A 25,496-nucleotide genomic window follows, 5' to 3' on the forward strand; every position below is an offset into this window, starting at 1 on the left:
GCATAGTTACCTCTGGCTTTCTTTTGGTTTCCACATGCATAGAATAATGGAGTATCTTTTCCCATCCCTTCTCTTAGGTCTGTGTCCTTACATCTGAAGTGAGTCTCTTGTAAATGGCATAGAGGTGTGCCTTTTTTATCCATTCAGACACTCACTTTTAATTGGAGAATTTAAATCATTTTTATTTCAAGTACTTATCAATAGGTATGTACCTCTTGCCATTTTGTTAATTGATTTCTTTCTGCTCTCTTGCTCTTTGTGATTTGATGATCTTCTTTGGAAAAATATTTTTGATTTTAAATCTTTGTTTAGATTCCTTTATCTTCTATCTACTATAGGTTTTTGCTTTGTAGTTACTATTACACATAACAATGTGTAACAGTCTGTTTCAAGTGGATAAAAACTTAAGTTTGAACACATTCTAAAGCTCTACTTCTTTACTCTCCCTCCCAACCTACGCCAGATTACACCTTTTATGTTACCTTTTACATCTTTTAATCTCACGTACCCCTTAATTACTGTATTTACAGTTATTTTTATTTCTTTGTCTTAACCTTCATACTAGCTTTATAAGTGACTAATCCATCACTTTTAGAACATTATTCTAAGTTTTGCTACATATTTACCTTTACCACTGAGATTTATACTTTATATGTTTTCCTGTTACTAATCAGCACCCTTTCTTTTCAGTTTAAAAACATCCCTCTAATATTTCTTATAAGGCTGGTTTCATGGTGATGAGTTCCTTTAGCTTTTGCTTGTCTGAAAAACTTTGTCTCCTTCAATTCTGAATGACAGCTTCACCTAGGAGAGTATTCTTGGTTGGAAGTTTTTTTCTTTCAGCACTTTGAATATATGATTCCATTCCCTTCTGGCCTGCAAAGTTTCTCCTAAAAAAAAAAAAAATCTGCTGATAGTTTTATAGTTTTAATCTGCAGACGACAAGTTGTTATTCTCTTGCTGCTTTTAAGATACTCTTCTTGTCTTTAATTTTTGATATTTTAATTATAATATGTCTTGGTATAGGTCTCTTTTGGTTCATCTTATCTGGAATGCTCTTGGATTCCTGGATCTGGATCTTGTTTCCTTCCCAAGGATAGGTTAAGTTTTTAGCCATTATTTCTTCAAATAAGTTTTCTGCCTCCTTCTCTCTTGCTTCTCCTATTGGGACCCCTATAATATGAATATTGGTTGGCTCGACATTGTCCCATAAGTTCCTTAAGCAGCTGTCAATTTTTTTCATTCTTTTCTCTTTTTACTGCTCTGACTGGGTGAGTTCCACTGACCTGTCTCCATATTCACTGATCTTCTGATTAATCTAATCGGATATTGAATACCTCTGGTGTGTTTTTCAGCTCAGTTTCTGCATACTAACAGCTCTGTGATTTCTCTTTGGTACTTTTTAAAATTTTCTGTCTCTGTGTTGAAGTTATCACTGGGTTCATCCATTCTTCTCCTAAGTTCCATGAGCATGTTTATGACCATTATTTTGAACTCTTGATCAGGTAAATCACTTATCTTTGTTTCATTAAGGACTTTTTTTGAGGTTTTACCTTGTTCTTTCATTGGAACATGTTCCTTGGTTTTAAAATTTTGCTTGACACTGTATTGATTTCTATGCATGAGACAAAATAGCTACCTCTCCCAGTCTTGCAGGAGTAGCTTCATGCAGGAGATGAAGTTTATTGTTCAATCCTGCCCTGGCTCTTGATTGTCTCTCAAACCGTTGGCATTGTCCAAGAACCCCATTTTATTTTTAGTGCCTGAGATGGTGCCAAGATATGTCAGCCCCTAGATTCAGGCTGATTGGAAGCCGGACACTCAGGAAGCAGCTTTTAAAATAGACAAATACATACAGTACTGTGGACTACAAGCGTAAGTTCTGCTGTTCACCAGAGCCATGCATCTAAGTGTGCCTCCTGGGTGGCAGTCACAGCAATCAGGGCACCAGATCAGTGTGTGAGTTCCTTTATAGTAGCTACTGGCAACCTAGTATGAGGCAGGAGAGCACAGAGATGGCATCAACTGGCCTTTGTCTTCAGAGTACACCTCAGTAGGTCCTAGATTTATGCTAAACCAGAAGTCTGCTTATCCAGGAGCTATGGCCTAAGGGGCAAACAGATTACTTTCATAGAAAGACTCAGGGTATATTTCGGTCTACTGTTTGCACAGGGCCCTATGGGGTGGTAGGAAGCCAAGAACTGTCTCTCTGTTATAGTCCCATGGGGCCCAGGAATGTGAGCCCTGCTGGCCACCAAAGCTAGACCATTGAGAGGAATCCCCTTGGTGGCAGAAGCAACAAAAACTAGGGCACCAGACTGTGTGCACAAGCTCCCCTCCAGGAGAGACCAGCACTGTGGAGTGTGGCAGAAGAACATGCAGATGGTACCTGCCCTCCCAGGGCTCTGGAGAGGATTGCAGTCAGACCTTAGGTATATGTTTAATTAAAAGCCTGCCCCTCAGGCTGTAGCTATGAAGATAAGCTAATAGACCTTATTCACAGAAAGACAAAGTTTCACTAGGAATTCACATGCCCTGATTCTGGCTCCTTGGCCCTCAATATCTTGGAAATGAACAACAAAAGCTTCAAAATTTAGTTCCTTTAGAATCTCCCCCTTGAGACTGTCTATCTTTCAGAAACACATCCTCCAAAGAAAGGTAACACCAACTCACTGTTGGGATGGCTTACCTTTGCAGCTCTGGTTGGGTAACAGTCTCTATTATGAGTAGGAGTCAAAACTAGTTGCAAGATATCCATGTACCTATGGTCAACTAATCAATGACAAAGGAGGCAAGAATATACAATGGAGAAAAGACAGTCTCTTCAATAAGTGGTGTTGGGAAAACTAGACAGCTACATGTAAAAGAATGAAATGAGCACATCCTCTAACATGACACACAAAAATAAACTCAAAATGGATTAAAGACCTAAACATAAGGCTGGATACTGTAAAACTCTTATAGGACAACACAGGCAGAACACTCTTCCACATAAATCTCAGCAATATCTTTTTGGATCCACTGCCTAGAGTATCTTTAACAAATGAGACCTAATTAAACTTAAAAGCTTTTGCAAAGCAAAGGCAATCATAAACGACTGAAAAGACAACACACAGAATGGGAGAAAATCATTGCAAATGAAGGGACCAACAGGGGATAATCTCCAAAATATTCAAATATCTCATACAGCTTTGTATATTAAAAAAAACCTAAGCAAAAAGGAGAAGATCTAAACAGACATTTCTCCAAAGAAGACACAGAGATGGCCAAAAAGCACATGAACAGATGCTCAATATCACTAATTATTAGAGAAATGCAAATCAAACCACAATGAGGTATCACCACACACCAGTTAGAATGGCCATCATCAAAAAGTCTACAACGACAAATGCTGGAGAGGGTGTGAAGAAAAAGGAACCCTCCTCCACTGTTAGTGGGAAGAAAATTAGTACAACCACTATGGAGAACAGTATGGAGGGTCTTCAAAAAAAAATAGAACTACCTTATGATCCAGCGATCCCACTCATGGGCATATATCCAGAGAAAACCATAATTCAAAAAGATACATGCACCCCAACATTCACTGCAGCACTGTTCACAACCCAAGACTCGGAAACAATCTAAATGTCCATTGATAGAGGAATGGATCAAGGAGATGTGCTACATATATACCAATGGCATATTATTCAGCCATAAAAATGAACAAAATAATGCCATTTGCAATAACATGGACCTAGAGCTTATCATACTGAGTGAAGTAAGAGAAAGACCAATATCATTTAAGATCACTTATATGTGGAATCTAATAAAAAAAATGAGTACAAAATAACTTATTTATAAAACAGAAACAAACTCACAGATGTAAAAAACAAAATTATGACTACCAAAAGGGAAACATGGGAGTAGGGGAGGAATACATTAGGAGGCTGGGATTAACATATACACAGTACTATATATAAATAGACAACCAACAAGGACCTACTGTATAGCACAGGGCGCTCTACTCAATATTCTGCAGTAACTTATATGGGAAAATAATCTGAAAAAAGAATGGATATGTGTAGGTGGATAACTGAATCTCTTTGCTGTATGCCTAAAATGAACACAACTTTGTAAATCAAGTATACTCCAAAAACAAAACACCTAGTTATAAGAATCAAGCAAATAGGTAAGTGGTAGGTGATAAGTTTGAAAATTAACACGTTAGGCCCTGACAATCCACCAGTCGGAATGAATAAATGGAAACAGATAATCTATTACAGCAATTGAAAAGTAGATTGCTTGCTTCATATTCTCAAAGGCAACTATGGTAGCCAACTACAAAGATGGCCCCCGGTAATAGCTCCCACCTCCTGGTGTTCACATCCTTGTGAAGTGTCCTTCCAAAATATACCAGGATTTGTCTGTGTGGCCAATAGAATATGGTAGAAGTGATGATGCTTTGTCACTTCTGATGTTAGGTAATAAAAGACCATAGCTTTTTTTTGTGTGTGTACTTTCATTCACTCTGGAGGAAGCCAGGTGCCATGTTGTGAGGACACTTGGGCAGCCTTGTAGAAAGACCCACATGGTGAGGTATCCGGTCAAGAGTCATGTGAGTGAGTGGGGAAGAGGATCCTCCAGCCCCAAACGACTGTAGCTCCAGCTGAAATCTTGACTGCCAACTTCATAACAAGACCCCGAGTCATTACCATCCAGGTAAGCTGCTTCCTGACCTTCAGAAACTATGTGAGAGAATAAATGTTTTTAATCACTAAGTTTGGGGGTAATCTGTTACACTCTAATAATGAATACAGCCAGGGACACCATGATTTCTTCTTGCTTAGGAAGAAACCTGACAGTCCCTGTCCTGAATCTAGATGACCTGGCCTGGGCAACTGGCTTTACCACAAAGCCTTAGAGGAGGGGTGTGGTAGACCCCAGTTTCTCCACAGTGCCACGCCCTGACCAAAGGAACGTGAAGCAGTGTGTTCCCATGGACATTCCTATCATGAAGGATTGGTGCTAGCCTTCACTAAGAGGCTTGGCCCCAGGCTCCATCCTCCAAACTCCTCGAGACCCATAGGAAAGGATCACAAATTTTCTAGACCTTTGTTTCTTTATGTATAACATGGCTATAAATCCTGCCTTCTTATGTGGTTAAAATGAATAGTCATACAATGTCTATGGAAAAAAGAGTTTAACCTGCTGTACAACTTCTAGACGATAACGTCACCACCACCTTTCACTCAGAGATGGAATGTAAGGTCTTGAATTTTATATTTTCGTTCTTGCTATCAAACATGAGGTCACTTGGGGGAGACTTAAAGATTCCATACCATCTGTAAATCAGGTTAGAGAAGGTGGCAGCAAGGAATAATGGGGAATGGTATGGACACAGGAAACTGGAAAGTTCATGCCCCCCCCTTAAAAGAAAATTTTAAACATTGTTGAGGGTCAAGCAAACCAAGTCTGCCTACTGAATCTGATCCACCAAACACTAAGTTGTAACCTGGCCCTGTCCAGCAGCATAAGCAATAAAAGGCTACAGGTATATACTGAGCTATCAATATAAATGTACAGATAACCATAGAGAAGATAGATAATATAGATGAATATAGACCTGAAGGATTTAGGCCTCACTGTATCCTTCACAGATGCTAGAAGGTTTCTGTGAATAGGTCCTCATCACACATCAATTCAATCTAGAAACACTTACGAAATACCCACTATCAGCTACATGTTAAACCTGTTGTACCAAATTTTGTACCGTAAATCATTCTCTTTTGTACCTTTCCAAGTTTGGGTTATTTGTATCAGCACTATATTGGCAGGTAATACAGATCCTCTATTTTAAGAAATGAGTTCCAGTCCCAAATCCACAAATAAAGAATTATTATAATAATAGCATATTCATGAAAAGCAAATTACTTATCTTGGCGTTTAACATCCTTGTAACTATTCCTGTACTTTTAATGTCAACAGAAAAAAAGTAACGTCTAAGTCTGGCTGATATGGTAAATTAATGTTAATAACAGTTTTGACACTAATAGCAAGTTTTAAAAAGAAAAACCTCCAGTCTCTTAGCTGGGTTTCATTTCTTAAAAATCACCTCAGTTCACTGTCACCAAATTCTGCTAGAACAATTCCAGCTACTATTTCACCTTCACTGGGAGCCTGAAATGACTAGAGTCTGTCAAGGTGCTATGAAATTACATCCCATTCCTGCCTTTGTTTACTCCAGGAGGAGAAAACATCCATACCCTTGAGGTCGACATCAGCAGAGACACACTTCTGAATGCCTGTAAGCAAATGAACACCTGCATGGTTTTAAAAACTACTAGTTATTTCCTCAGAGCCTGAAAATTATTTGTGAAAAATGTAAACTATTAAAGTACACACGAGATCAATGAGAAATTTCAGGCTTTTACAGTGACCATGGAATCCCAGAGTCTGTGCTTACATCTACAGGGATATAATTTATGTCCCATGATTAAAGTGATCTGAGCTGAAACGCAGGGAAAATGAAAAGGAACCCAACCCTTGGCTCCTCCACTCCTGCAAGCTCTTTCTAGGAGTCATCGAGGGCTCAAGCAGCCCCTTCCAAACCCTCCATCCTTCTCAGACTCAGCCAACAGGACATGGTTGGCCTACAACAGCCACCTCTATAATCACTTAGAGGCTGCTAGGCTTTGAGCAAAGCATCTTCTAACTTCTCAAACATTGTTCTTTTTCTGCTAATAATTGAGTGTTTTACTCTTAGATAATCCTATAATGAACCAGCTCAAATGAGCAGAGAGGCAGCAGTGACAACCCATCAATAAAATAATTAAGCCAAAGTGGATTTTGTTATAGACTTCTCATGTCATAATAGGAAATCTAGGCTACTTCAAATCAGGGAAATCAAATGAAATCATTCCTCTTTGTTCTAAAAGGAAAGTTAGCTTTAAAACTCTCCTTCATAGAACCCTGATTAATTCTGCTGATAATACTGGTTATTTACTTTGGAAGTGCATGTACAATAGAAATACCAATGGAGTATGAGGTGGTTCCCAGGATTTTCTTTCCCCTTTCCATAATTTTCACTCAGAGTTCTGTATAGAATTTAGGCAAGAGACCCTATCTACATTTTCTGTCTCAGTTTTAAGATGCAGATCATGGCCTCAGTCCCCTAAGACCTTTACACCTTTCCAAGCATATAAATGCCATGGAAAGGGGGGTGGGGAATCAGGACATGATGGGCACAGACACAGGGCCAAATCCCACCTCTTCTCTCTCTTCCAACCAATGAAAGAGGAGTTCATGAAAACAAGAGCTGACTAAGACAGCTACATTTCTTTTGCATCCTCCTCCTCTGGTTGATCCAAGAGCCTTTAGCCTGTCTTACAACACAAGTTCCATGATGCCACTAACCCACTCACCCTTATCCCAAGCTGTGCATCATCTCCAAATGGGAGACTGGGATGAGCTACAGAACCAACCTGTGTGATAGTAGATATTCACTGACTACCAAATGGCTTCAAACTCTGGGCAAGAAATAAAAAGAGACCAGTGCTGGCTTTGGGCACTACTGGGCGCCATATTGAAAGGAAAAGCAGAAACTAAATAAGGAAGTGACATGGACTTGAAGTCATTTGGGCTGGTGCTTAAAGTGAAAGTCACAACATTGGACTGCGATAAGGGACACCCTGGAGTAGTCCTTGGAAAGGAAGATAAATTGAAAACACCCACCATTGCGGGGCCAAGTGAAATAATTACATACCCATGCTCCATCAGGCCCAAAGAGTTCTAGGAAGTTGCCAATGAATTCCCTTGACTTCTCTTCCCACTTTTGAATTAAATCATGACTCTTTTCTTCCACTCTGTTAACAAATTCCTTTGATCTTTCCTCCACGTTTTTGACCTTTTCCTTCATCTTGTCTACCTGGTTTTGGAAGCGGTACTTCTTCTCCTGGTCAAAGTTAAAGGAGAAAGAAATAGATTTATCCAAGAGTGCATGGGAGAGATCAGACATTCACAGAATGGTTTTATGTATTTCCACCCCTGAGTGTTCTTAACTAGAAGAATCAGGATGCTGATATTTCCCAAGGGCTGGATTGACAGGAAGGTACATTCTCTTGTAAGAAAAGTTATTTCTCATTAGTCTAATTGGATGTGTACAGTGCAGTACAAGTGGTTTTAATGTTCTCTTTCTTGGAGATATCAGAGTTGAATTCGCTTTTGTAAGACAAGAACCAAAAGTATATGTTTGCTCTTTATTATGGATAGATACTGAGCAAACATATCCCCTCAATTCTTCTGAGGCTTAGAAAAAGTATGAATTATAAATAGAATGGCCACTCGGAAGGTGCCTGAGTTCTCTGTTTTACTGGGACATTGTTAAAACCAGTATTGGTTGACGTAAGTGCGCCACTGGCTGGGCCTCACAGCCCATGTGTTATACTAAAATTTTTGTTGTCATATTCCCATTAAGCTAAGTGAACTGCATCAGTTTCCTTGATGACAAAGAAAGCTTTTGTTCTGATAGCTTCTCTGGACTGGGATTTTGTTCGTATAGACTTTATGCAGCACTGCTATACTTATGTGCCTGGAAGGCATCATATGTTGGGCAAGTCACATGTCACCTCTAAACCTCAGTTTTCTCATTTGTAAAATGGGGATAATTTGCATCCCTGTCCTATAGGGTTGCTGTAACAATTAGATGAGATAATGCTGTAGAGTGCTTGGCACACAAAGCCTGGCACTTAGTAAAAACTCAGTGTGTGTTGGCTGTATCATTACTATTAAGCAGCACAGGCATTTAATCACATTACCTGATGAGAGTGGTATCAAAACCATGAAAATAACATGAAACAAAGGGTCTTTCGGTCTCTTCAACAAGTGGTTCTGGGAAAATTGGACAGATGCATGTAAATCAATGAAATGAGAACACACCCTCACACCATGTGCAAAAATAAACTCTAAATGGCTTAAAGACTCAAACACAAGACATGACACCATAAAACTCCTAGAAGAGAACAAAGGCAAAACATTCTCTGACATAAATCGTATACAAATGTTTTTATTAGGTCAGTCTCCCAAGGCAATAGAAGTCAAAACAAAAATAAACAAATGGAACCTAATCAAACGTAAAGTTTTTGCACAGCAAAGGAAATCATAAAAAGACAATCTACAGAATGGGAGAAAATAGCTGCAAACAATACAACTGACAAGGATGAAACCTCCAAAATATAAAAACAACTCATACAACTGAACAATGAAAAAACAAACAACCCAATTAAAAAACGGGTGGAAGACCTAAATAGACATTTCTCTAAAGAAGACATGTAGATGGCCAGTTGGCACATGAAAAAATGATTAACATCACTAATTATTAGAGAAATGCGACTCAAAACTATAATGAAGTATCACCTCACACCAGTCATAATGGCTATCATCAAAAAGTCTACAAAGAACAAATGCTGGAGAGGGTGTGGAGAAAAGGGACCCCTCTTACCCTGTTGGTGGGAATGTAAATTGGTACAACCACTAGGGAAAACAGTATGGAGGTTCCTCAGAAAACTAAACATAGAATTACCATAAGATCTATCAATCCTTCCCCTGGGCATAAAGCTGGACAAATCTACAATTCAAAAAGATACATGCACCCATAGGTGCATAGCAGCACTATTCACAATAGCCAAGACATGGAAACAACCTAAATGTCCACTGACAGATGAGTGAATTAGGAAGATATGGTACAAATATATAATGGAATATTAGCCATAGAAAAGAATGAAATAATGTCACCTATAGCAACATGGATGGCACTACAGATTCTCATACTAAGTAAGTCAGAAAGAGAAAGACAAATACCGTATATCACTTAAATGTGGAATCTAAGATATGGCATAAATACACCTATCTACAAAACAGAAACAGACTCACAGACACAGAGAACAGACTTGTGGTTGCCAAGGGGGATGGACTGGGAGTATGGGTTTAGTAGATGCAAACTATTACATTTAGAATCAATAAGCAGTCAAGTCCCACTGTACAGCACAGGGAACTATATCCAATCTCTTGGGATAGACCATGATGGAAAAGAATGTAAAAAAAGAATGTGTGTGTGTGTGTGTGTGTGTATACACACACACACACACACACACATATAACTGATTCACTTTGTTGTACAGCAGAAATTGGAACAACATTGTAAATCAACTATAATTAATAAAATAAATAGGCAAAAAATACAAAAATATCCCCCCAAAAGAAACAAAAGGTCTTTTTCTCTATGATATCATAGTACATTTTCTCCTGAAAGGGTAATAAGTTTTATCACTTTTCTTCACTCTATGGAACTGAAGTTCATTTCATATTTCAGAATTTTTTTTTTTTGAGCCATGTACAGAGTTAAAAAACTGGGTCAAGATTCCCTGATGTAAACTTTACAAACCTTACTGCAGACTCAGGTGAGGTGTGAGCTGTACATGCTGCCACCCAGCTATAGAGAACACGTGCTTATTATATACAGCTCTCAGGAGCGGCTTGGATGCAAGAATGAACACTGGACTGGGAATCCAAAGGCTGTGCAGTTGCTACCGCCTCCACCTCTACTTTGTTAGAGGGACCTTAGCCAGATCCTCTCTCTGAGCTCAGCTTTCCTCATTGCTAAATAGAGGGACTTGGACTGGGTGCCTGCCCCCCCGTTGGGTGCCTGCCACCACCGTGAAGGTTCTGTCATTTGCTGACATGCCCATCCCCCACATTTGATTTTAGCTCTGAGCTGCGGCCAGGTTTGTTGTCACAGAAAGGCAGCGGGCGCAGCCACACTGACTACACGGTTCCTTGAGCTAAGTGGCTTATCTAAAGGCCGTTTAAAGCGCATGAGCAATAACTTTTGGAAATGGCTCGACATGCTTGGATGGGTGACTGAATTCAATTTAAAAGAACAGACAGTTTAATTTATTGAAATAACCAGGGCTTTATTCTCTATAAGATACTAAATAATCCTGTGACTGAATTCTTTTCAGCTTGCCTGTTCTGGTGCCACTTGAACCTGACATTTTCCCTTCGGTTCCCCAGTCTGTATGAAACCATGGAGCCTGGACTTCCAACACTCCCCGCCTCGCGAGGACAACTCATAATCACTGATTTACGATTAATGAACCCGTCCTCATTTTGAAGGCACTACTGATCGATTTGTGTAGGCTGCTGGATAATTGTGGCTGCACATAATTACAAGCATCTAGTTCTGTAGAAAAAACTCACTCTTGGAAAATACAGCGTCTATTCTGGGGGATGGAAATGCTATATTTACTGAGTCTGGACACCTGTATTTGCCTGGACTTTTAACATCATCTCCGGCTACTGGGCTGCCCTCTTTGCTTTTTAACAGCTTGTTTTGCTTGCCTTAAAGATTGTTTTAATAGTTGCACTATTATTAAACTAACAGCAGCTCTGTGGGAACAATACAGCAGAAATACAAAAGGAAGCCAAAGACTTTGGGCTTTATTTAAGCAGCTGTAATTTCTCTGGACAATAATAATAATAAAATGGCCGTTAAGGTTTCTAATGAGCATCCATAAGGCCTTAATAAAATGAAAAATTGTAAAACATTAAAACAAGAAAGCATTTTCTCTGGGTTTAGCTTTTCACTGCCTTTCCCTCCTTCCTTCCCCTTAAGCAGAACAGACTTAAGTCTCACCTTTCCTGAGGGCACATCTTGCAGAAACTCTTCCCAAAAGTCTGAGGACTCTAAAGGGGGAAGGTGGGGTGAGGAGAGGGAAGCGAGGTAGCTCCTTTAGAAGGCGGGAAGCTCCCTCACTGCCTGTGTGCCTTGGTCCTCTCATGTGACTCCTCTGGACATTGGTTTCTCCATCTATAAAATGGGGCTAATCCTACGTCATTGGGCTCTTCACGTAGACTGAATGAGGCAATAAATGTAAAACATCAAGAACACCGAGTGGTGTATAAGGTGATCAATAAACAGTGGCAGCAGTAGGGTGATGTGCTGGTCCTCGGAGGGTACAAGGTGGCGCACTTACATTTATAAAGCTGACATTCAGTTCCTTGGCTGTGTACCCTCTCTGGAGGTTGCGTCGGGCATAAACATCATAGTCACGGACAATTCTGGTGATGATGTCTGATGTTGAGATGCCTTCTGTTCTCTGCGTTGGAACAAACATTCCTGTTCGAACAGGAAAGACGAGATAAAGAAAAACAACTAAGATGGCCTCAGGTGACCCATGTGCTTGAGTGGCCCTCCTTTCTAGGACAAAGTGGCAGCTCTTAGGTGTGTCAGTAGGGCCTTTGCATCTGGCCCTCACTGACTCTGCCAGGCTCAGTGCCATTCACACTGTTTGTCATCCTGGAACCGTTCCCTGGATGCACCATGTGCTCACCCGGCTCCTAGCATTTGCTCACGCCCAGCCCTTCTTTGCTTCCCGGGATCCCCCTTCCCTGCCACATCAGCTGTAGACCTGCTCTTCATCCTACAGGGTCCAGCTTCAAGGCCGTGCCTCCGGTAGACCTTTCCTGACATCACCAGGCAGAATCCAAAACACTGAGAACAAAAGCTGTCTTCCACTAACAAAAGTACTTTAGATATCCATCTCCTGGTAGAAAGGGAACATTCTAAAAGCATGGATTATGCCTTGACTGTCACTGTCACGAGCACCCAGCTCAGTGCAAATTAAACGCGTAAGTGAATGGAGCATAACAACCGAGTCAAGAAATTATTCAGATCATGGCACCTCCCCTTCTTCCCCCCGGGAGTTCTGCGGCACATTATAGTGAAGGGTAAGAAAAGGAGTGTACTATTTTTGTTGTCTAAAGACATGCCTGTGGGTGCTAGATGATTTTATCCAAGAATAGTGTACTCTGAATGGTGGTATTACCACTCAAAGACCCTTTCATCTCATAGAACTTCCTTAAAGTCCTCAAGATATATTTAGGTGTTCCAATACAGGGTTAGAAAGAAGTCACAAATGTCATCAAAGACAAGAATCTGGTTTATGCTTGCACTTCTGCTGTCAACTGAAATCACGTGTTGGCAGTTGAGATCTTTCTATCCAACATGATAATGGTCACTCGGTCAGAGACATCAGACATGAGACGACATGATGGACAGAGCCCAGGGACAGGGGTGCCAGGTCCTCCATTTGTAGACTTGGGCAAGTCACTCAAGCCTCAGAAGGCAAGTTACTTAACCTCAGTCACCAAAGGTGAGGAATGAGATGGCCGGACAAGATGACTTGGCTTCATCTCTGCCACTTCCCTCTCCCCCACTCCCTACATCCCATCGACACCCTTCTACTCACCAATCTACTTCCTAAATGTCTCCCCAGTTCACCCACTTTTTTCCATCTTCCATTTAACCAACATTACACCATATTGTTCAAGAGGCCTCAGCAAGAGCCTCAAAACCAGTCCAGAGATATCATTTTTCTGTCCCTTCAATCTTATTCTCCAAAAAGTAGCAAGAGCAACAGAGCAAACTTTCAAAATGTAAGTCAGATACTTGCCCAGCATCCTTCATTGGCTTTCTAGTGTCCTCTGTATATAGAGTCAAATCCTTAACTTGACTCTGAAGCTGCTTGCCTTCTCTCTTCCCCGTGCTCTTCTCCAGTCTCATCTCAGACCCTCTTACCCCTTCACTCCCTAAGCCAAGGCCGCCATGCCGCATAGCTACAGCAGGCTCCGTTCTCATTGTTTTCTATGGAGCTGAACGAAAGGCTGGCCCTGCCTTGGCCCAGCCACACCAGACTTAAGGGTCCCACGGGGGCTGGCCTCCATCCCCTCCCTCTTTCCGCCTGGTTAGCTCTTGGTCCTCCACTGGGTTTCACCTTTACCATCACTTCCTCAAGAATATCTCTTAAACCCCAGCCTGGGTCTTCCTGCTTGTTATTCTCTCCTGTGGTCCACTGCTCCTTTTTTTTTTTTCCCCCTTTTTCCTTTTTAGGGCCACACCTGTGGCATATGAAGCTCCCAGGCTAAAGGTCCAGTAGGAGCTGCAGCTGCCGGTCTATACCACAGCCACAGCAATGCTGAATCCAAGGTGCATCTGTGACTTACCCCGCAGCTTGTGGCAATGCCAGATCCTTAACCCACTGAGCAAGGCCAGGCATGGAATCTGCATCCTCTCAGACACTATGTCAGGTTCTTAACACGCTGAGCCACAACAGGAACCCCTTCTTCAAATATTCCAAGAGAACCTGTTCCCTAACTGCCTTCCTCACTTGACTCTAAGCTGCATGAGGGAAGGAAGGACTCCTGTCTTATATTCTCAGCACTGGGTGACAAGCAGGCCCCAGGAATATTTGTTGGGTGAATGACTAGATGAATATTCATCTCTAAGTGCTTTTCCAAATCCAGTTCTCTCTGATTCTATGGACACTGGTGCATTTTTCAGTCTTCTAGCCCCAAGCAGGGTATCCCTTTGGCGCTTTCTTTGGCCATGGTATGCAGCGTACATCCACAGTATCAGCAGCAGGGTGGCACTGCTGTTACAGACAGAGCATTCAATTTCTTTGCAGGGTAGGGGAGGGGCCGGGCCCCTGGCCAGGGATCAAACCCTTCCCATAACAGTGACCTGAGCCACAGCAGTGATAACACTGGATCCTTAACCCATTAGGCCACCAGGGAACTCCAAAGCATCCAGTTTCAAATAGTCTGTGGCTCAGAGGGCAGAGCTGGGGTTTGCCACTAGGCCGGAAACTTCTTTCAGCACCTTCTAAGAATGTGGACTCAAACAGAAAAGTACGTAGAAGGCAGAGGATGCAAACACCTACACGCAGGGATATAAACAGCACCCCCCTGCACTGACCCAACTGTGTCAGGGTGGAGTCCCAAGCTAGGGGGCCTGAGACAATACCCCCACCTTGATGGAGCAGCAGAGAGCTTTCTGGCAATAAGTATGACCCGTCTTTCAGCAGGCAAGTGTATCACCCACAGCTCCTGTCTGCTGAGATGTTAGGGAGATGTCCTAGCCATTGAAGTTAGCAAGTCACTTCGACCCTGGGGACATGAGCTCACCCTTTCCTTGAAGCCACAGGGTGAGGTCTCTGTGGCTGAAGAACCAAAAGTTAGGGTTGGGGAGAGATTTGCTTTGGCTGGTTGGGAGGTAGGTCTCTGAAGGAAGCCAAGCCCTCTGCTGACATAATGAGTCAGCCGGCTTCCTCCAAATCCTAATTATTGCTCTGCTAAAAATATTCAGTAATGAGCATGATCAGAGAACCTTTTTTATCATGCTTTTCAGAATTGCGGCATTTGGTTATGGAGCTATTTTAAGAAGCGGCAAAGCACATGTTAATGAAGGAAATTTTCAACAGTAGTAGGCAACATTAGAATGATGAGGAGTAATGTGGACCTTCCAGTCTACTTAATTTAAGCTCCATCTTTCCACCCAGCTTTGCTGGAGAATTTTGCCATGTAGTTCTGACAAGCAGAGCAGGGGGCTATAAAGTTTAAATCATGCCCTTGAGATGTCTGGTTTTATTTAAAGTGATATCTGCCTTTCAGAATAAAGCTCCGTTCAAGTATAAAAGCCAAATGTGGATGCTTATGCCATTTCTAAGCATCTTTCTCTGATGATGAACACTCTGGCCTTCTCAATCTGGCCCCAAACAGATTTCTCCCATGGCTTTCTCTTGCTGAGGAATCGGCAGAGTAGAGCAATGGACCACAAAGAGGGGCCCTGTGCATATGCAAAGCCACACATATGTCTTATGCCTGTGCTCCCAGGGCAAGTAAAATATTACCTGACTCTTCAATTTGCAGATGGGAAATAAGATGGATTAAAGATGGACACAGTTTCTGTCCCTGGGAATATGAGCTGGCCTTAGTGACTGGTTTATAACAAATAGAATATGGTATAAATGAGGCTGGATGACTTCCAAGGCTATGTCAGAAAAAGCCTGGCGGCTTCTATTGAAGTTGTTTGCTCTCCAACTGCCTCCTCTTGGGAGGCACACTCTTGGAACCCAACCTCCAGGCTGCAGAGAGGCCACAGGTAGGTGCTCCAGTGTAAACCCGAACTGAGCTCCCTGTCCACAGCCAGCATCCACTGCGTGCCAATCAAGCGCACCATCGAGACCTCCAGCCCAATTGGGCCTTCAGATGAAGGCAGCCCCAGCCAGCATCTGACTGCCACCATCTGAGAGACCCTAAGCAAGAACCACCCAGCCAAGCCCTTGCTGAAATGTGTCCCACAAAATCTTGAGCAAAATAAAGTGGTTCTTTTAGGATGAGTTGCTTAGAGTTAGAAAAACACTGGACCTGTTTCTACTAACTGCTAGAACTTGAGGTTTTACTCCCTAAAATCAGGAGAACAACTTTTTCTTAACTCACTAGAGGCAGCTCACCCAGAAATAAAACCTCCAGCAAATGCTTGTTCCTCCTCTACAAGGCATCTGAAGAACTGTCACTGCAGGAAATGCTGATTCAGTGTCCCCTGGGGGTAACCCTGGGAGAACCAGAACCCCTGGTCTAGACTCCTACTACTCTAAGTGAGGTTTATGGGAGTTCCCATTGTGGCTGAGTGGAAACGAATCCTACTAGTAACCATGAGGTTGTGGGTTTGACTCCTGGCCTTGCTCAATGGGTTAATGATCCAGCACTGCTGTGAGCTGTGGGAGGCTCAGATCCTGAGTTGCTATGGCTGTGGTATAGGCCGGCAGCTATAGCTCCAATTTGACCCCTAGGCAGGGAACCTCCATATGCCACGAGTGTGGACCTTAAAAAAAAGGCTAAGTGAGGCTTATGAACTTGCTGTTGCTAACAACCTGGGAGCTCATTAGAATGGGGATCTCAGGTCCCACCAGACCTACTAAACTCAAATCTGCATTTGAAAATGATTCTGCAGGGATCTGGAGACACGTTTACACTTGACAAGCACCTGTCTAGACAGCCCTTTCAGGGCCTCTTTAGGAAAGGAGCAGCTTGCTCACAGCTCAGATCTTACAAAGACTTAAAAAGTAATAGTCACTCCACGTCATAACCCATCACTATGTAACTGGCAGGTCAGCCAATGTCTCCCCTCCCCCCTCCTCCTCTCCAAGCCACCAATCCTCACCCCACCATATTTCTTAGCAGCCTTCCAAGCCTGAAGTGTATGGGGTTTCCTTCCTTGGAACTCCTTACAAACAAGCTTGGCACTTGGGAATGGTAGGCCTCCCGTTCTTACCCAATGCTCCTGATGGCCAAGGGAGCCCTTTCTTAGAGGACAGTACAAATCCCTGGCCTCGCTCAGTGGGTTAAGGATCTGGCGTTGCTGTTGCTATGGTGTAGGCCAGCAGCTGTAGCTCCAATTCGACCCCTAGCCTGGAAATTTCTATATGCCGCAGGTGCGACCCTAAAAAGCAAAAAATACAAAATAAAAAAAATTTAATAAAAAATAAAATAAGGAACCGGAAGCTGAATGGACTCAGGGCATAGCATGTTGATCTATAAGCCCTGGAGTGGGGAAAGACATGAAATTCACAATAAGGCAGTTTCCTGCCCTCCAGGAAGAAGAAAAGCACCTCCTGGGGTTGTGGTAAAAGCCCAGAGAGGGATCAGGAGGTGGGCAGCAGAAGCAAGAGGGTATGAGCAGCGCCTGTCTCTTGCCCCAATGCAGCTTCAAAGACCAGGCACAGGGGCAGAGAAGAGACCCCTTTGAAAGCCCAGAGCATAGGGGTCAGCACCCTCTTTACCCTGAGGAACTTTGGGAAGGAAATGGTCCCCAGGGGCCCCATGCCAACATGGGGAGGCCTTGCAGAGGGCAGGTCAGACAGGGCCTAATGTGGCTCCCTCCTGCCGCCCTCCAGTAGATTATGGAGGACATTTTTCACGTCCCGGGGACCCTCTCGAGGAACGCAGAAGGTAGCTGAGATTTAAATGAGCATGACTTCTGGTGGCCGCCTGGAGTTTTGGGGAAGGGAGTCTCGCAGCAGAGGCTGTGACAAGGACAGGCCAAAGGGGGAGATGGCGGGGAACAGGTGGAGGAGGTGGCTGAGTATCACAGGACAGCCGTGGGATCTGGCAGCCAGGGATGATGGCTGAGAGGGTCTTGTTATTTCATAAGAAAGGTCTGCAGAGCCAGCTTGCCACCCCAAGCCAAGCCAATACTTAGATCACGCCAGGAGACAAAGGTCAAAGGTTGATACCACATAGTCTAAGTGCAAACCTTGAAGAGTCTAAATTATTTCAAATGTCAAGAGTGTTTTTTTCTGTCATCTGTGGAAACAGGAGCACCTAAGTTTGGTTACAGAAATTACTCTTGCCCCCCCTACCCAGGCGGTCCTTCCCCCACAAGAGACCTGCTCCTGGCACACACTCCTGCCTCAGAGTGGGCTCCGGCTCCATGTGACACACGGAATTAAGTCTAAACTCATCCTGCTGGTCTCCTTCTCTGCTCTCCCCTCCGCATACCCTTTACCGCATCAGCACTGTTGATTTTCTCCAAGTATGCTGCACTTCGGCATATACTCCACCTTCGGACACACCTCCCCAGCCTGCTGTGTAGAGCAGACTTATAATATTTTGGTGTAATTATTTACATCTGGCTCTCCTCTCTCAAGGGTGAGGGCTATATCGTACTCCTATCTGTATCCCATTTTCCCTTCAACAATTCCAGGCTTGTGGAAGCACTTCGCAATTCATGTGTTCACCAATGAGAGTGAAAACCACCCAGAGATGGAAGGGGTTGCCTTGGGAGATAAGAAGTTCTCCGTCACAGATGTACAAGCATCAGTTCTATCAGGAGCTGGCAGTAATGCCAAAGAGGGGACAGAAGAATGGGTTAGAGACCCCTGGAAGCCCATTCTACCTTAAGAGTCTGAAGGTCCTTGAGTGCCAGGAAAAGGCTTAGCAGCAGCAGGCTGAAGATGAGAGATGGTGGGACCAAGGAAGGTAGAGTTCTAGTGGCCCCCAGGAATGGGGGAGGATGGCAGGTGCCAGCAATGGGGGCAGCTCAAAGATAATGTGGTGTATATGAGAGTTCTTGAAATCCCTAAGTAAAGCACATGGTAACTCACTGAACTACAGTATCTGTACCATGCTGGATACTGATTTAATATATGTAGGAAGGTATGCAGAGATGGGCCTAGAGTACCTACAGATGAGATGCATGGTAGAAAGTAAAACAGAAAATAAACGACGCCATTACAAATCTACTTCTGCATCTACTTTTAGCTAAAACACCAAACCCAGAGAAAATAGTTTCAAATGATGCAACCGACAAGGGCTTAATCTCTAGAATATATAAATAACTTATACAACCCAACAGCAAAAAAGCCAATCACCCAATGGAAAAATGGGCAAAAGACCTGAATAGACTGTTCTCCAAAGAAGATACACAGATGGCCAACAAACACATGAAAAAATGCTCAACATCACTGATTATAAGAGAAATGCAAATCAAAACTACCATGAGATATCACCTCACACCAGTCAGAATGGCCATCATTAATAAATCCACAAAGAACAAGTGCTGGAGGGGGTGTGGAGAAAAGGGAACCCTCCTGCACTGTTGGTGGGAATGTCAACTGGTACAGCCACTATGGAGAACAGTTTGGAGATACCTTAGAAATCTATACATAGAACTTCCATATGACCCCACAATCCCACTCTTGGGCATCTATCTGGACAAAACTCTACTTAAAAGAGACACGTGCACCCGCATGTTCATTGCAGCACTATTCACAATAGCCAAGACATGGAAACAACCCAAATGTCCATCGACAGAGGATTGGATTCGGAAGAGGTGGTATATATACACAATGGAATACTACTCAGCCATAAAAAAGAATGACATAATGCCATTTGCAGCAACATGGATGGAGCTAGAGACTCTCATCCTGAGTGAAATGAGCCAGAAAGACAAAGACAAATACCATATGATATCACTTATAACTGGAATCTAATATCCAGCACAAAGGAACATCTCCTCAGAAAAGAAAATCATGGACTTGGAGAAGAGACTTGTGGCTGCCTGATGGGAGGGGGAGGGAGTGGGAGGGATCGGGAGCTTGGGCTTATCAGACACAACTTAGAATAGATTTACAAGGAGATCCTGCTGAATAGCATTGAGAACTTTGTCTAGATACTCATGTTGCAACAGAAGAAAGGCTGGGGGGAAAATGTAATTGTAATGTATACATGTAAGGATAACCTGACCCCCTTGCTGTACAGTGGGAAAAAAAAAAAAAAAAACCCACCAAACCCAGTCCATCCTTTCCTCAAACTCTTCCTTGCTCCAAGATTCGCTGGCAGCAACGGGCTTATGTCAAGTTTACGGAAGGTGGTTTGATGAAGGAAAGCAGATGCAGAAGCTAAGGAATTCGGTGCCAATACTGCTCCCTCCACCTTGGACAGCTCCATTTTGAGAGTCATCTGACCCTATAAGAGGATAGAAGTAATTACCTTTGCCCCATCTGTCTTTTTAGGTAATCCAAATGGATATAGCCTGGGGAGGCTGGGTATTTCAAAAATCCCAGCAATGACTGTTTTGATTCTTAGGTGATTATTTGAAACCCTGTGACACTGACTGAAAACCTCAGCTCAGGAAAATGACAAGTGTTGGGTATAGCAGAGACTATTTTTCCATTACATGTTTGCCCAAGAGAGCACCTTTAATTTCTGAGTTCTTGCCTATTATCGGATAGAGCAAGAAAAATGCAAATTCACAGAAATAATTTCGAAGATCTTTCATTCAGATCACAGTCATTTTTGAAACAAGTCAAATAGAGAGCCCCTCCATCTTCCACTGAGATTTTCTTGGGCAGTGAGGCTAAGATGGTTTGTGGTAATTTAGTATGTTATCAGCATCTCCTTCAATAAAAAGCCATGTGAAGGACTCAGAGGCCAAGATACCAATGGAAAGCAAATTAAGATGGACACAAAAATCCATATCACTCAGGCCAAAATATCATCCTTGCATCTAAATAATATGAACAATTCCACAAGACAGAAGTGTGGGCTTAAATTACCTAGGTAAATGGCTCCATTCTCCATGCATGACAGAAGGCGTCCATCTTAAGCTGCCTCCCCATTGTACTCTATAAAAGCACTCTCTTATTCAGCCAACACTTAAGGAGCACCACAAATGCACCAGGGACTGTGCTGGGGATGCAAAGATGGATGTAATATGGCCTGTGGCACTTCACTCTAGCTAGAGACAGACAGACAGAGACACACACACACACACACACACACACACACAATCAGGATGCCAAGAGAAGGGAACTGAAAAGGAGGTCCATGTGCAAACAATGTCTGCATCTGAGGAGGCTAGGAAGTGTGCTGAATCATGTCCCATGGAAAGAAGGCATGTCTGGATGTCTGGGCTGGCTTCTCAGCTGGGCCAAAGAAGCTCAGAGGAAGGGCATTCTAAACTCAGAGAACAGCCGGAGCAAAGGTACTAAGCAGGGGCACGCCTGGGAACCAGGATGGACTCCATGTGCCTGGAGTGTAGGGCGTATGGAAGGTAGAGCACAGAGCCGAGGCTGGCAAGACAGGAGGCTGGGCAGGGCCAAGGGAGAGAAACCTGGTGGCAAAACCCTGGTGTACTCAGCGAGACCAGTGGAAAAATGAGAAGGTCCAAGTAGTGTCCCAGAAATAGAAGCAAAGACAAGAGCGTCTAAGAAAGGTCGTTATGCCCAGAGAAGGACTGAACTAAGGCCACTGGCTTGGGTGGTCCGAAGGGCATCTGAGAGGTGCAGGAGGTAGGACAGAAGTCAGACTGCAGATGGCCAAGGAATGACAGCTGCCGTGAAGAGGAGGCCTGAGCAAGGATATGAGTGGTGGAGGGTCGAGATAGAGGGCAAAAGGAAGGATTTGGGTTTGTTTTCGTAGTCTTCCACATGTATGTAAGAAACTACTGAAGAGTGAGGACCTCAGATCACAAAAGAAGAAGAATGAAAGAAAACATGCTCCAGGGAAGGGAGAAGGTAGGTTCAGAAAAAGAGCCTGGGACAGAAAACGTAGGATGCAGGATAGGAGGCAAGGCTGCAAGGCTGCAAGGAGTCATGAGCAAATCAAGGCAGGAAGGGGAAAAAGAGGAGGTAAGTGTTACCAAGGAGCACTGAGAATCCTACGAGGCTAGAAACCACAGACCTGCTATGAAACCCCAATAGCGACTTCCGTTGAGTCAGAGCAGCATAGGAGTAGGAAGAGTACCTGATGAAGGAATTAACTCTGGGGATCCCACAATGGAAGGAAAACCCCTCTTTTCAGCCCCCCAATAAGTCCCTGGGGATGACCTGAACAGAAATGCTTAGTGACAAATGAGATGACTTCCAAAGCTCAGCCACTATGTCTGCCTTCCACGACTTCGGTTAATAGTTTCAGGCAGCAAACAGTTTACCTGATTCCACAAGTATCTATCCATTTTTTGTGCTGCCTCTGCATGTGGTACCTGAGGATATTATTATCATGTGACAGGATGACACATGGAAGGACTGGACTCTGGAGACAAGGAGTCCAGATCATTAATTAGCAAGTTATCTGTCTTCTTCTAGAAGGAACTTTCTTGGAAGCATAATGTAATTTCATTGTTAATGAGGAAAATGGCTGCCCTTTAAACAACAGGGTCTGGGAGGAGAAGGATAAATTAGGAGGTTGAGATGAACATATACATATTACTATATACAAAATAGGTAAACAACAAGGACCTACTGGGAACCAACAAGGGAACTATATTCAATATCTTGTAATAACCTGTAATAGAAAATAATCTGAAAAATAATACACCTATGTATACATAATTGAATCACTTTGTTGCATACCAGAAACTAATATAGCATGGTAAATGAACTATACTTCGATAAAAGAAATAAACAACAAGGTCACGTGGTTTTAGGTCCTGTGAGAAACTCTAAAATCGAGCCTCAAACTGGAAATTGAGTACTTTGGTACTCAGGTTAATTTCTCCATAAATACCTTGTCAGTTGCATCGTTTGAAGGGCTTAATCTCTAGAATATACAAGCAACTTATACAACTCAACAGCAAAAAAGCCAATCAATCAATGGAAAAATGGGCAAAAGACCTGAATAGACATTTCTCCAAGGAAGATATACAGATGCCGATAAGCACATGAAAAAATACTCAACATCCCTGATTATTAGAGAAATGCAAATCAAAACTACCATGAGATACCACCTCACACCAGTCAGAATGGCCATCATGAATAAGTCCACAAATAACAAATGCTGGAGGGGGTGTGGAGAAAAGGGAGCCCTCCTGCACTGTTGGTGGGAATGTAAGCTGGTACAACCACTATGGAGAATAGTACCTTAGAAATCTATACATAGAACTACCATATGATGCAACAATCCCACTCCTGGGCATATATCCGGACAAAACTTTCCTTAAAAAAGACATGCACCCACATGTTCATTACAACACTATTCATAGTAGTCAAGACATGGAAACAACCCAAATGTCCATTGACAGACAATTGGATTAGGAAGAAGTGGTATATATACACAATGGAATACTACTCAGCCATAAATAAGAATGACATAATGCCATTTGCAGCAACATGGATGGAACTAGAGACTCTCATACTGAGTGAAGTGAGTCAAAAAGAGAAAGACTGGAGTTCCCGTCATGGCTCAGTGATTAACGAATCCGACTAGGAACCATGAGGTCGTGGGTTTGATCCCTGGCCTTGCTCAGTGGGTAAAGGATCTGGTGTTGCTGTGAGCTGTGGTGTAGGTCGCAGACAGCTCAGATCCCGAGTTGCTGTGGCTGTGGCGTAGGCCAGCAGCTATAGCTCTGATTAGACCCCTAGTCTGGGAACCTCCATATGCTGCAGGTGCGGACCTAGAAAAATATAGAAAGACCAAAAAAAAAAAAAAAAAAGAGAGAGAGAGAGAGAGAGAAAGACAAATACCATATGATATCACTCATATCTGGTATCTAATATATACAGCACAAACGAACCTTTCCAAAGAAAAGAAAATCATGGGCTTGGAGAACAGACTTGTGGCTGCCCGGGGGGAGGGGGAGGGAGTGGGAGGGATTGGGAGCTTGGGGTTAACGGATGCAAACTATGGCTCTTGGAATGGATTAACAATGAGATCCTGCTGTGCAGCACTGAGAACTTACAATGGAGCACAACAATGGGAGAAAAAATTATGCACAGTGGGGGAAAAAAGTGTGTTGGAGGAAATAACAATAAAAAGTAAATTCAAAATAATAATAATAATTTCTCCATAAATAGCTACCTAGCATCTGTGCCACGGCTGAACCTTAGCACATGTCAACAGAGGCTTGAAGAGGCTACTTGGGAGACATCTGAAATTCCAATGCCTCATGTATACACCACACGCCCAGGGTATGTCTCTTATTACACCTGATTGTCATGCTGCAAGGGACAGCTGAGCACAAGAGAACCCCTCACCTGCTTCCTTTATATGCTTGTAAACGTCATCAGAGCCAGCAGAGGAGTACGGGATGTCATCATGGGCCACAAAGTCAATCTGTTGAAGAGAGAGAAGAGTGACATCACCCCAGGGAAGGATGTGCATGTCTGTGATTTGACATAGATACCTTTTTGCCCCAAAGCAATTGTGATAAAGCAGTTGAAATCAGCTGTTTACAATGGAGGCTTGAATCCTTGACCAGAAGGTATTTCCAAGTGTCTCTATTTCCATGAGCTGATGGGAACTAGATTGGTTTCTCTCCTCTGCTGGTCCCTCTTCCTTCTCATACCTCTAGCAGTGGATCTTCTTGGCCTTCTGTCCTTCTGCCTCTAAAACTTCTCCTTCAGAGAATTCATTCCTTTTCAGATTTTAATCACCCCTACTATGAAGAACCAAAATCCTCATTTCTTGTCCTACTGATGGCAATAGGCCTTCCCTCACCTTTAGGTCACATTTTATGTTGTGGAACCGAATTCACGTCTCTCTCCTCATTTGATTCAGACAACCACCTTGCGAGGCAGGAAGGGCAAGTATTATTTTAGGTGAGGTATAAGGCTGCTGAAACTATAAAACTTGTCAAATTTACCCAAAATTTCTCTTTCACCACCCTTGCTATCACTTTAAAAACCTGTCGGGAATTTACTTCCTCCTGAAAACTGCTGCCCCTTCCAATGGCGCCTCCATTTTCTCAGGTTACCTAGGCTCCCAACACCTTAGAATCAGCCTTTTTTCTGATTTCCTTCACTCGCCATAGCACAGAGGTCACAAGTCCCATTTGTGTGTGTGCGTGTGTGTACACACGAGTGCATACACCCATCACTTCCTCTCCATTGCTTATTCCAAATCCAGGGCTCCGTCACCTGGATTATTAATAACAACTTGTATCCAACTTTCCTTACTGTAGGCTCTTTCCTCTCCAAGCCATCCCTGTCACATGGTGGGTGGACCTCTTAAATACTGAATTTTCCTCTTGTCATCCTTGTGCCTGCTGCTCTTCACTAGTTCCTTGTTTCCTACCACATCAAGTTAAAAACCCCTTGCCTCGCTTTCACACCCCTTTATAACTACACTGAGAGGTAGTTTAGAATAGCAGTTCAATTTTCCTGGGTATGGATTCCTAGCCCACC

The 25,496-nt window shown here is 43.0% G+C and overlaps 1 protein-coding gene across 2 annotated transcripts in view; it reads right to left on the reverse strand.

Moving 5' to 3' along the window:
- PCYT1B (phosphate cytidylyltransferase 1B, choline) overlaps nt 1-25,496 on the reverse strand; it is a 108,150-nt gene that overhangs the window by 18,382 nt on the left and 64,272 nt on the right. For both annotated transcript variants that reach the window (XM_047765403.1, XM_047765404.1), the window contains exons 5-7: nt 24,348-24,426; nt 12,009-12,151; nt 7,742-7,930 (exon numbers count right to left, since the gene is read on the reverse strand). In XM_047765403.1, the coding sequence (XP_047621359.1) occupies nt 7,742-7,930; nt 12,009-12,151; nt 24,348-24,426 (411 nt within the window). The remainder of the gene's footprint in view (nt 1-7,741; nt 7,931-12,008; nt 12,152-24,347; nt 24,427-25,496) is intronic.

Source organism: Phacochoerus africanus, chromosome X (assembly GCF_016906955.1).
Source record: "Phacochoerus africanus isolate WHEZ1 chromosome X, ROS_Pafr_v1, whole genome shotgun sequence".
NCBI lineage: Eukaryota > Metazoa > Chordata > Mammalia > Artiodactyla > Suidae > Phacochoerus > Phacochoerus africanus.